This window comes from Geotrypetes seraphini, chromosome 10 (genome assembly GCF_902459505.1).
Source record: "Geotrypetes seraphini chromosome 10, aGeoSer1.1, whole genome shotgun sequence".
NCBI lineage: Eukaryota > Metazoa > Chordata > Amphibia > Gymnophiona > Dermophiidae > Geotrypetes > Geotrypetes seraphini.
In genome coordinates this window covers 72,290,088-72,302,886 of record NC_047093.1, presented here as the reverse complement: position 1 = coordinate 72,302,886, position 12,799 = coordinate 72,290,088, and the positions used below count along the sequence as shown (strand labels likewise).

The 12,799-nt window shown below is 42.5% G+C and overlaps 1 protein-coding gene across 5 annotated transcripts in view; it reads right to left on the bottom strand.

The window, feature by feature from the left end:
* MAPKAP1 (MAPK associated protein 1) overlaps window positions 1-12,799 on the bottom strand; it is a 479,755-nt gene that overhangs the window by 415,506 nt on the left and 51,450 nt on the right. For all 5 annotated transcript variants that reach the window (XR_004540893.1, XM_033961254.1, XM_033961253.1 and 2 more), the window contains one exon: window positions 12,372-12,461. Coding sequence is in view for 3 of the 5 variants with exons in the window: in XM_033961254.1 (XP_033817145.1) it covers window positions 12,372-12,461 (90 nt within the window). In the remaining 2 variants the exon portion in view is untranslated. The remainder of the gene's footprint in view (window positions 1-12,371; window positions 12,462-12,799) is intronic.

Here is a 12,799-nt window from a genome sequence, read left to right as displayed (position 1 = left end):
CTCACAATCTATCTAATATACCTGGGGCAATGGAGGGATTAAGTGACTTGGCCAGGGTCACAAGGAGCAGTGTGGGTTTGAACCCTCAACCCCAGGGTACTGAGGCTGTAGCTTTAACATGCAACACAACACAATTTATTTACTAGTCATATCTACCCCATGTATGTGCTCTAGCCTCCAATCGAACAAGCATGGATAAGCCTGTCTTCCCAAATCACACAACACATTTTTAAAGACCCCTGATCCAACCCAGATCCCCATTTCTCTCCCTCCACCCACACACCTTCAACTACTAACCTCTCCCCACTGCAGTGTAACTGCCTAATCTCCCATGGGCCTCTAGAAAAAGTCCCTCACATCCCATAATAATAAAATTATTGTAGTGAACAAGCTAAAAGTCCAGAGTCTCAAGGCTATAACCCCCCCCAAAAAAAAAAAAAAAAAAAAAAAAAAAACCATCAATCTAACTGGACTAAAACAGGCTGGCCCATTAACAAAGTCAAATAGATGAAAGCAGGGTCACTCAAGTCACCAGCAAATCCAGAACGTCACAATAATGCTGAAGCACAAAAAGCAAAGGTAGAATCAGTCAATTGACCTCTCAATCTGGTTCATCTGAGGCCTAAGAGGAGACATCCAAATTGCACTGCAAACAGCAACCTTTTTATTCTCCCCAATGCCAGCACTGCATGGTCTGACTAGGGAACCACGCACCATCTGCTCACTCTCCTCAAGTTCCTTCCAAATCTTGGCTTCCTGCAACACCGACTGCACTTCCCAAGGTGTGGTTACTTTATATAACTGATTTTGTAGCACAAAGGAGATACCAAAGGGATAGTGTCAGTGATAGCAAGTATTATTCCCAGTAAGGCACCTTGTGATATGCTGGAGGTCTCAACATTTACACAGCATTATCACAGACATATTAGCAAGCATCTCCACTTTGGAGCCTTCTTACATGATATGGCCAATGTTTCTTGCTGCCACTAAAATCCGCTCCTTCATAGAAAACCTGCGAAAGCAGGCCACTTAGAGGCTCATTTTCAAAGCACTTAGACACACATGGAGGAACATTTTCAATAGAACATCTAAGTACGACTCAGGACATCCAGAGTTGGACATCCCAAAAATAAAGTCCATTATCAAAAAAACATCCAATACACAGGGCATTTTGAAAATTGTGTTCCTAAACGTCTCTAAGAATGCTGTATAAAACCTGTTCTACTGGACGTCCATGGTGTTTTGATTATCAGATCGCTAGAAAGTCCAACTTGGACGTCCTAAAAAATATGATTATATGACCCGCAAGACATCTAATTTAGATGTACTAGCAAATGTCCCTGATGTCATAACGTCACTGTGGTAGTAATAGGACGTTCCCGACATCCAGCACATCCATATATAGCCATGCACATGAAATGATGATTCTTTGTGGGTAGTAAGGAGTTTGTGGTTGAAGAGGAGAGGAGAAGAAAGAAAATCGAAAAAAGAGAGAGTGAGAGTGACATAGAGAGTGAGAGAGTACTAGTGAGAGGCCAGCGTGTGAGTGACAGCTAGAGTGTGAGAGAGATAGCAAGAGTGAGAGACAGAGGGTGAAAAAGGGTGAGAGAAAAAAGTGATCCTTGGAGCGTATGAGCAAGAGTGAGAATCCATAAGTGAAAGTGTGTGTGATGGGGAAAGAAGGGAGCCAAATTACTACCCATGGGAGATGGATGCTTTTGTGGAGCTGTGCATCTGTTACAGAAGGCACTTCATTGAGTTCCTTGAGTGCAGGCCCTTCCCAAACTGTCTTCCTGAGGGCCTGGTGGGTCATACACCCTCCAGAAGTGAGTGTCAGCCAGTAGCCTCCACTATCTAAGCCCTAGACAGAGGCAGCCTGTGCTCCTTAGAGCCTCAGGAGCTGTCAGGGAGCCCACATAATACCTATGGGCTTCCTAATATGAGGGGCCCCCAATGATGTCATCCCTCATTAGCCCCCCCAACCCTCCCTGCAAGCTGCCTATCACTATTTATCCAAGGCCATGTGTGGAGCATTACACAGCATGTCACAAGTAACAATCACATATGTGATGGGAAGAAGGCTCATCACCTAACCCTATTCTCCACCAATTTGTGTTTTCCAGACACTTCAGGATACACAGGGATCTTGAGTCCTTGAGGTTCCGTATAGGCAGATGTGTAGGGAGAACCTGGGCCTAAGCCAACATCTAAGACAGCGCCTCAGAGCTCAACATAAATATCCCACACAGTAGCCCTACAACCTCCCTGGCCATACATATGATGCGCCTACCTCTTATATGCACCTGCAACTCCCAGGACTTCAACCAATGAGATGACATGGGAAAGATAGGGGCGGGGGTAGGCAGGCATATATCCACCAGTACCCATCATTTCCATTCTCTCACACACTCATATATAGTTCATTTCTGCAGCTACGGAAAAAAATTACACACAGTCACCATAAACACCAACAGTAAGCATTGAGCCCTCAAATCTTGGCATTGCCCAAACAATCATGCCACATAATCAGCTGACAAAAGTGATGAAGGGACAGTAACTGACAGAGGGCACTCACTATATCTCTGGTCCCTCAAGCCAATAACCCCTTGCACCCTCCAAACCACACCTCAGTCAGCAACCGAGGTTGGGATGCTGCCTTGCAAGACATACCTGAAAATCCAAAGCCAGCAGCTCAGTACATATTCTCAGCACAGGGGTCTCACCTAAAATTACTCTCTCTCCCTCCCCCTACCCTACAGAACCCCACCTATATCCTTAGGCGTTCCTCCCATCCCCATACACCCCGAAAGATTCACTCAGTAAGGGGCTATACTGCCAACTCAAACACCACTCAGCTGGTCAACAATTAGCATGACTCCCACACACACTGCCTGTATGTGGAATTTTAAGCAGCGCATACAATTGATTTTTTTATAGAAGAGATTTAGTTGGTCATACAAGCCCAGAGCAATCCTTTTTGTATTTTCATGACACTAGCGCCATCTACTGGTGATTTTAAGCATACCCCTGATGAAGGCTTTTATTTAGAAGCCGAAACAAGGACCGTGTCGAGGTCCAAAAAAAAGGTTTAAGGACTCTATTAGGCTTGAATTGTTCTATGTATATGTTCTAATGATTTAAAAATATTTTAAAAATAATTTTACATTTGTTCCGAAGGTTGATGTGAACAGTCCCTTCTCCACTTCTCTTTCTGTTGTTTTATGATGTAAGCCACATAGATTTAAGCAGGTTAGAGATGTTTAAAATAAACAAAACATATGTACTGGTCATGGACAAGTATATGCTTAGGCTGTAAACTCTCTAGGACAAGAACAGAGTATCACACCTTAAAAAATTACCTAAGATTGGAAAAGAGATCTAAAACCTCCCAAAACCATCAAGGATAGTTCAAAAGTACTGTGAGTAACTTAAGATGTATCCTGTTCACCTGACACCAGATAAAGTGTTCTAAGAATTGAGTGGTACAAAGGATGCTCTTGGCTCTCTGATTATTATATTGCTATCTATAATAAAGTATACAAGGGACAGACAAGGTAATTTGCAAATTTCTTTTACTCTGACAACTAGAACTTTGGCATGTTTGGAGTGGGTGGGGAGAGCACGGAGTATAATGGTTTATGCTCAGACCTGGGGCAAGGGGGTAGTTCCCACTTGCAGTTCACACTGCAGCTGTGGTTCCCTTGTTGATAAGGGAGGGGAAGGTGCATAAAGAAATAAGGTTTAAAAAATAAATGAAAACATATAGACATACTTTCAACGACAGTACTGAAAGAAAGACCCTCACTTTGGGACCTGTTTAGTAAAAGTACAGTAAATTGCTATACATACCATACAATTAGGGCTCCTTTTACTAAGCCACGTTAGGGCTTTAACGCGCGGAATAGCACGCGCTAAATTGCCACGTGTGCTAGACATTAACGCCAGCACTGAGCTGGTGTTAGTTCTAGCTGCGTAGCACAGGTTTAGTGTGCGCTAAAATGCTGCGTGCGCTAAAAACGCTAACACAGCTTAGTAAAAGGAGCCCTTAGTGCAACAATTCCATAGTTAAGTACAGCTTGTAACCCCTTGCACCCTCTAAACCACACCTCAATGAGCTCCCGAGGTTGGGAAGCTGCCTTGCAAGACACTAGTATCTACTCTGCATTTACTGACTACAAAAACTCCTAATTCCTTTGATCATCTTCACACCCCCCCCAAAAAAAAAAAATTAGGATTCATAACCCCTTACTCTCCCTAGTAATTCCCAAGGGTGTCTCTGGTAGGTTAGTTGAGGAAGGGGGTAGTGGATACTCCTGTCAAGATGAAAATGATGGTTTTAACTCCAGCAGAAGAGTCACTGTACTATTTCTTTTTTTTTTTTTAATAATTCTTTATTCATTTTCACAAATTACATTAAGTGTTAATATTTTCATTCACAGTAACGATAAGTACATCACTTATAAACAATCATTGGTATGTTACATAGATTCTTATCCCCACCCCTCGCCCATCCCTCCCAACCATATACTCCATTATTGTATGATATATGTAATAATAAAATAACTCCCTCCCTATCTCATAAACTGATAAACATAAGGGAAATAATTTTACTTAATCCTGTACTATTTCTAACAGTGATTATCATACGTGTCAGTCATCACTGAACCCAGGCCAGCAGCCCCACTATCCCACCAAGAAGCCTCATTTTTCTTGAAGCATTATGAACACCCACACTATCTACAGCACTGACAGCACACAGTATACTCCAACTGCAAAGTGTTGACAATTCCCCAAATTTGAGGTTTTTTAACAGTCTTGACTTGATCAAGTTGCAGATTGCTGAGAGACAACCATTTGGTGTTGAATGTTTTGAAAACTTTCATGTGTTTGCTCACTGAGTGGTTGAGCTGCTGCCTCAGCACCCAGAGGTTGTGGGGTCAAATCCCAGGGCTGCTCCTTGTGACCCTGAGCAAGTCACTTAATCCTCCATTGCCCCAGATACAAAATAAGTACCTGTATATATGCAAACCGCTTTGAGTGTGATTGTATAACTACAAAAAGGCAGTATGCAAGTGCTAATACCTATCCCTAGTGCCTGTCTTTTGGGATACTCCCATTCCTGTAGTGAACTCTTTTAAATACCTAGGAGTAGCGATTGTTACTGTGATTAAGAAGATTTTTTTTTTTTTACACAATGTCAAGTTCATATTCTAAAAGGCCTGCTAGGTGACAATGCCCTACATTCTTTGATACATGTTTTATGTCTAAACTAGTTTTTTAGCCCGTTACATTAACGGTGCTAGAATAGATGTGTAGACTTAGGCATTTCTTTCTCTCTTTCTGTATGTTGTGTCTTTCTTTCTTTCTCTCTGCCCCCCTTTCTTTCTGTCTCTCCCCCCTGTCCAGCAGTAGCCCTTCTCCCTTCCTTTTACCTCCCCTATGTCCAGCAGAACCCCTTTCCTGCTCCCCCTGTCCAGCAGTAGCCCTTTTATCTCTGTCCAGCAGTACCCCTTCCCTGCTCCCCCTGTCCATCAGTAGCCCTTCTCCCTTTTTTTTACCTACCAATATTCCCATTTCCCCTTTTACCTTTCCTATTTCCACCTTTTTTACCCCATCCAGCATCATTAGAGTACCTGTTGCATTGTTGGTGTTCCAGTGTCTCCTCTGCCTTGGGTCTGGGCCGACTATTGTGGGCCAGGATTACCAGGGGTGCCCTGTGGGACAGGCAGGGGCAAGGGTCAGCAGAGGTGGGGGAGTTCTGGGTGGCAGCGTGAGTTCACTCTGGTGTGGGGCCTCTGCCAGGTTGCGGGGAGCTGGTGTCTGCTCCCATTCCCTCTTCCACAGCCGCCACCACCAACATGTCTGCCCAGGCGAGCCGCAGCACTTTCTTCTGTATACATCGCGCGGCGGTGACGTCCAGGTCTCGCACTGCCACGTCTCTCCCGGGCCGCGACGGAGAGGGCAGGGGGTGCTAGCGGCCAGCAGCTGCCACTCCGCACTATCTTTCGCCTCAAGCCGCCACGGCCTCCTCCTGGCAGCCGCCGCTCCGCACTGCCTTTGCACTGCCTTGCCGCAGCAGCGTCTAAAGAAACTTTGTCCGGTAGGGTCGTATTGTGAGGTGGAGAGCAGGGAAGCTTGTCTGGCGCACATGCGCACTTGTGCCACCACATCCCGACAGAAAAGGGATCAGGAAACACGCAGCGCGAGTGCGCATGCGCACTTAGCATTTTATTATTAAGATTAAAGTATGGCAACATTGTGTGTGCAGATCTTCCAAGTACAGCGATGCCTTGGTTTGCGAGCATAATTTGTTTTAGAAACATGCTTGTAATCCTAAGCACTCGTTTATCAAAGTAAATTTTCCCATAAAAAATCATGGAAGCTTAGATGATTCATTCCACAACCCAAAACATTATAGAAAAAATGTTTAATACAAAATACTGTACTGCTTAAAGTAAAAAATATATAAACTAAAACAAATTAACTTGCTCTTTACTTTTGAAAAGAATCGTGGCTGGTGTGAGGGAGACGAGAGAGGAGAGGATGAGGGTTCTTCTTCATAGGGGCCATTGTTGCAGTACATTTACAGTACTATAGAACAGTCATTACACTGATTAAGTACAATCCCGCAGCATCAGAGAGAAGAACCAACGGCTCAGTTGTGATGACGTGACGCACATATACGTACTGTACTCATATTGCAAGACCTCACTTGTTTATGAAGTTAAAATTTAATAAAAATGTTTGCTCGTCTTGCAAAACACTGGCACACCAAATTACTCGCAATCCAAGGTTTTACTGTACATCTAAAGTGTTTTTCAATGCTCCCAGATGCTGCCATTCATCTTCTTGACAATGCTTGGCACAGATACTGTATTTTACCTCTTTTTGTACGTTTCCACTGGCTCCCAATTAAATTCCATATTGACTTTAAAGTTCTACTTCTTAACCAGGAACATGTTTATAATAGGAAGATGCCTATAAAGCCTAACAGATTTTTGTTCTTTTGCTAATTTTCAGGTCTCTCCAAGGCTCACTGGGTCTCTGCTCAGGATTCTGCCTTTTTTTTTTTTTAAATCTTGCCCCTTGTTTGTGGAATCAACTAGCTCTCAGCCTTCAAGCTGAAGAAAAGTAGGAGTAAATATAAAGCATGCTTAAAGGCTCATTTTTTTCATATTGCATTCGGGGAGGAGAGAGAGAGAGAACAGGAGAGAAAGAGAGGAGAGAGAGATAAGAGAGGAGATGAGAGAGGAGAGCTAGGAGAGAGGAGGAGAGAGAGAAATAGAGAGGAGAGATAGGAGAGAGAGAAAGAGAAAGGAGAGAGAGAACTTTCATATCAGGTTATTTATGTTGTTTGTGCTTATATACCATAGTTGTGTGTAGAATGAGTCTTTTTCCTGTCAATTTTGGAGTTCCTTTTCCTTCTTTTTATAGATGTTTTATTTTTATTGTACACTGCTGGGATTCTTTGGCTAAACTGACTTCAGCCAACCTTTTACCAGCAAGAGTAACCTATATAAACAAAGGAAACTAACATTTATTTTTTTGTCATAAATGCTTCTGGATGATGCACAAAAAAAAAAGGTCAGTAGCTGAGGATGAAGTTTGGACAGTTGGTACCTACTCCTTACAAGATCAAGCTAATTCAGTCATTTTTCTGTCTTTAACTATAATACAACTTTGTAGTCAAAAATCATATTTTATAGTGCTAGGAGGCATTAACTTGCTTTACTGGCTGCTACCTTCTTATTTGGCACTAGTGTTGCAGCAAAATGCTTTCCCATGAATTGAAACGAACAGGACAGGCAGAAAGCAACCATGCTCATCAGCTCATGAATGCTTCACCTGGTAAAATTTGGTGCTTATCAAACCTCTTCTCCAAGGTATAACAAGCAGTCACACTAGTGGTTCTCAATTCAGTCCTTGGAGCGCACCCAGCTAGTTGTTTTTGTTGGGTTTTTTTTTTAGTATGCTTGAGCTACACATATTGAGAGGCAGTATTTAAATCTCTTTTGTGCATATTTATTGTGGGAATACTAAAAACCTGAATTACACTGTCAAACAAGATGAGCCATGCCTTCTACAAAACTTACTAACTTCTCAACTTTATTTTCTTTATGCACGGGTTGATTCATATGTAATGGCAACTATTTTTTTTTCTCTCAAAAATGCGCCAACACTGGAAATCTAATATGTACTTTTGAAAGTGTGCAACATGTAGTTTGTAACGTTGCCACCAGATGAAAGATGAGTGCAGTGTTCTCTGGTAGGGGAGAAGCAAAAAACATGACATTTTCTTTTCTATTCTTATTAAACACTATGCTCATAATAGATTCTAGGCGGGTAACAATTAAAAAATTATTATTCATATATCATTAAAGTTTTTAACAAATTTTTAAAGATATAATAAGAAGAAACTTTCTTAGTTTAGTTAGATCACTCCAGAGCTTTATTCCTATAAACTCAAAAGATTTGCACAAAGATTTTAAAATGACCATATGAACTTATAGAATAGCCAAGCCTCAATGACTGTTTATACCAGGAGGTAGCTCTATTTGTCGGGAAAGTTATATACTTCATTAATAAATGCTAGCTGTTTCACTAAACCAAGCATACAATCAGTTTGAGAGCGAGAATGTTTAACTGTTAACATCCTTCAAAGTAGTCTCCCATCCCCAATGCATTAAACAACTGTCTGCTGTGTGAGCTGTAACGTTGTCATGTAGGATTATGGCATTGTGCAACAGTTCTGGACATTTCTCCTATACTGCACGACACAGGTGGTACTGCAGAAATGACTTGTAATACTGTGCATTCAGTGTGCCCCTCATGAACTGAATAACACACTAGACAACTTGGGAGATTACTTTGAAGGATGCTAACAGTTAAACAGTTTGAGGCATATTCTACAAATGGCGTCAGTTGGTGTCCTACTACTGTCTAACCAGCCAAATCAGGACACACGTTTAAAAAAAAAGAAAAAACACCCTAAGGCAGGCCGCCTACACCGCAGGCATCTGTCACAGTTGAGGGAAACACGTAGGGACGCTTAAGCTCAACCAAGGCTAGGCATGAGCGTAGTTTTGTCCAGAAGTGGCCTTGGGCGAGCTTAGGCAGCCCTACGCATCTCCCCAGGGACACAATAGGTACCTGAAATGTAGGCCAACAAAAAGCTGATCTACATTTCAAATAGATGCGGCCACTATGCTGATTGTGGCAAAGAAATCTCACTGCCGCGATCAGTCTAACGGCTGCAGCAGGGAACTCGCCCCTCCACCCCCCCCCCCCGCAAAATTGGGTGGCACAAGGGATGCCCACTCCCTCCTGCCACCTCCCCCCTGCCCGAAGCATTCACTGGCAGGTGGAGAGCCCAATTCACAATCAATTCCTCCTGCTGGAACCCCCCGAGCAACCCCCAGCAGGAGGAGTGCCCAATTCCTCCTGCCGAAACACCCCTCCCAACCCCTTCCTGCCAGAACCCCCCACGAAGATCTCCCTAAAGGGGAGACCACCACCCCCAACTCCCCTCCCCCGTACCTTATAAACAGAAGGTCGAGCCAGAGGAAGGCATACACCCTCCATCAGGCAGGCCCTCCACTGGACTATGGCAGGCCTTCCCCTTCCCGGTGCATTCTGGGATGCACCGGGGAGGAGCCTAAGGCCCTGATTGGTTCAGATGCCTAAGGCTCCTTCCCCTCCGGCTGGACCCTCTGTTTACAATGTATAGGGGTGGGGGAGTTTGGGGATGGTCTACCCTTTAGGAGGATCGCCGGGTGAGTGAGCGGTCAGTCGGTCCCTGGGCAGGGGTGAGGGAGTTTTCGGAAGGATGGAGTGGGCATCTCTCCTGCCTATTGTAGTTGGGTGGGGGGAGTGTTCTGGGAGGAGGAAGTGAGCATACCTACTGCCTATCGCTGTTGGGTGGGGGGCGGATTTCGGGAGGTTCTAATAAGAAATTTGGCACTCCTCCTGCCAGGGGTTGCTCGGGGAGGTTTCAACAGGAGGAATTGGGCACTCCTCCTGCCAGCAAATGCTTCAAGGTGACAGGAGGGAGTGGGCATCCCTCCTGCTGCCCGACTACATGGAGGTGGGGGGGCAGGGGTTCCCTCCCACTGCGGTTGGCACTGAGCTGATCGCGGCAGGGAGATTCCCTTGCGGCGATCAGCTCAGCTGCAAAGCAATTCTCTAACTGTCACCTGTGACATAGACCCTGGTTAGAGAATCGGTGCGATTCTGTAATGGACAAACACGATTCTATACAGGACTCCATGTGCGATTCTCCAAAGCCGCTTAGGCAGCTACTGAGACCATATAGAATCAGGCCCTTTATACTTGTACTTTGCTGCTCATATTGTATACTGTTTGTTGTAGTTTTATTGTCCCCTGCGCAGAATTGTTGGATGCTGCAAGTAATAAATTTTTTATTAAAATATTAAAATAATGATTTCAAATGTCATTTTTTTTTTTTTTTTTTGCTTCTCCTCTACCAGAGACCGCTGCACTCATCTGGTGGCAACATTAAGGGCTCCTTTTACAAAGGTGCACTAGGGCCTTAACGCCCTCAATAGCGTGCGTTAAATTCCCGAGCGCGCTAGCCACTACCGCCTCCTAAAAACCCTAGCACACCTTCATAAAAGGAGCCCTAAGTACAAGTCACATGCTTTTAAAATTTTCAGTGTTGGTACATTATCAAGAGAAAAAAATTCATTGCCAACTCGTAATTTTTTCAGCAACATTACTTGGAAATATTTTAACTATTAAGCCATTATTTTTGTATACACTGACTTGTTCATAATATTATTTATATATCTTAAAAGATTAAACTGAAAACAAACACAGTTATACATGGTAAATAAAAATTAATAACTAGCACAGATTGATCAGGTACAATAGATAAAACAATTCGCCGTCTCAAAGAGTTTCTGTAACTGATAAGAAAATGAAAATTGTAAGAGATTTGACAACTCAAGCAACCATAGGAATCAGAAGGAGTGAGGAGGGACGATCTGGGATTCATGCAGATCAATAATGATGGATAAGATACAGGAGGCAAGAATGCTCAAAGTAAAATGTTAACTGAGAAAGCAAGGAAGGAGAGAGTGAGAGAGACACTTGTGCTGAGCTTCTAAAGTTGCATATTGATGTAACTGCAGTTTACTAGAATTTGGACAAAAAATAAATCAAAGGACTTTGCAAACCAAAGTAGCTTTTTAATCCTTTTGTACAAAAGGAAAATTGCACATAGGGTCACTGAAAATGTTGTTATTGACAATCTGCTTTTCAGTTTATGTGTCAGTCAGCAAAGCCAGAAAACGTCAAGAAAAATTATTTAAATCTTTTCTTCAGGATATGGTAAAATAATCCGTAAGAAATCAAATTTGGATTGGCCAACACAAAACATTTGTGTACAATAGCAGCTCATTACCAGGCAGAGAAGTGGGGGAAGAAGAGTCCCTAGAAGCAATGAGGGAGGCAAAAACAATGAAGTCACTCAAAATTTAGAGATTTTTACAAGATGCTGACTTCTTTTTCTTTAAATTTACATGTTCACAAAGACTTAAGAACATAAGAAGTTGCCTCCACTGGGTCAGACCAGAGGTCCATCCCGCCCAGTGGTCCGCTCCCGCGGTGGCCCACCAGGTCCTTTGACCTGTGAAGTGATTTGACCATTTTTATATCCTACCTCTGCTTCTATCTGTACCCCTCAATCCCTTTATCCTTTAGGAACCTATCCAAACCTTCCTTGAACCCCTGTACTGTGGTCTGGCCTATCACAACCTCTGGAAGAGCGTTCCATGCGTCTACCACCCTCTGGGTAAAAAAGAACTTCCTAGCATTTGTTCTGAACCTTGATATAATATAGTTAGCAGAATCAGTGTCATCTACAAATAATGGGTTTTTGCTGTTTTAATTTTCACTCTTTTACTAAGACATGGTAGATGTTTCCATTGCGGCTTGGAGCGTTAAATATCAGACGCTCATAGAATTCTAGAAGCATCAGAGCATTTAGCACTCCAGTGCATGGTAGAACCCTCTACAATGGGGAGAGGGGGGATAAGTTTCCAAAAATTTGGAAACAAAATTCAGGAAATGGCCCTCATATATACATAATACAAATAAATAGCAAAATGAAAACCAAGAAAAATATCACAGTGTATGAAATCTGAAAAAGTCCCCAAAAGAAGATGAACAAATAAAAATAATTTTTCAATCCCTGCCCCCCCCCCCCCACACACATACAGACAAGCAAAAAAAAGCGCACCTTAACTGTATAACAGCCTTTTACAAAATAACTCCCCCTCTCTCGCATTTCACTCATTCAACAAGGAGAAATCGCAACCTCTACTTTAAACAATAATAGCTCTTCATTTTACCTGAGTGACTGATGTTTCGTTCTTTCCACTGAACGTTTTTGCATTTTATCTGGTTTTGCCTCTCTTTACGCAGTCGCTCCAGTCTCTGGGCTTCAAAAGAAATATTACAACTATAAGTTTGTCAATGAAGTTTACTATAAACAAAGCCATAATTAACTACCTTTATATGAATAAAGATGTTTTATACCTCATATGTGGGGGAAGTCATAAAATTTTAAAGGTGGCACCCCAGTAAAGCAAATATCAACAAAAACATGAAACTATCCTTGATTTATAATTGAAATTAGAGGATATAAAACATTAATAGAGATCATAAAGATAGTATTAACATAGAAGAGAATAATAAAATGTGAAAACTTCTATGATTAATATGACATTTCATTACATAAATCATTAATAACGGTCTTAAAGGAATTTTAATGCACAAA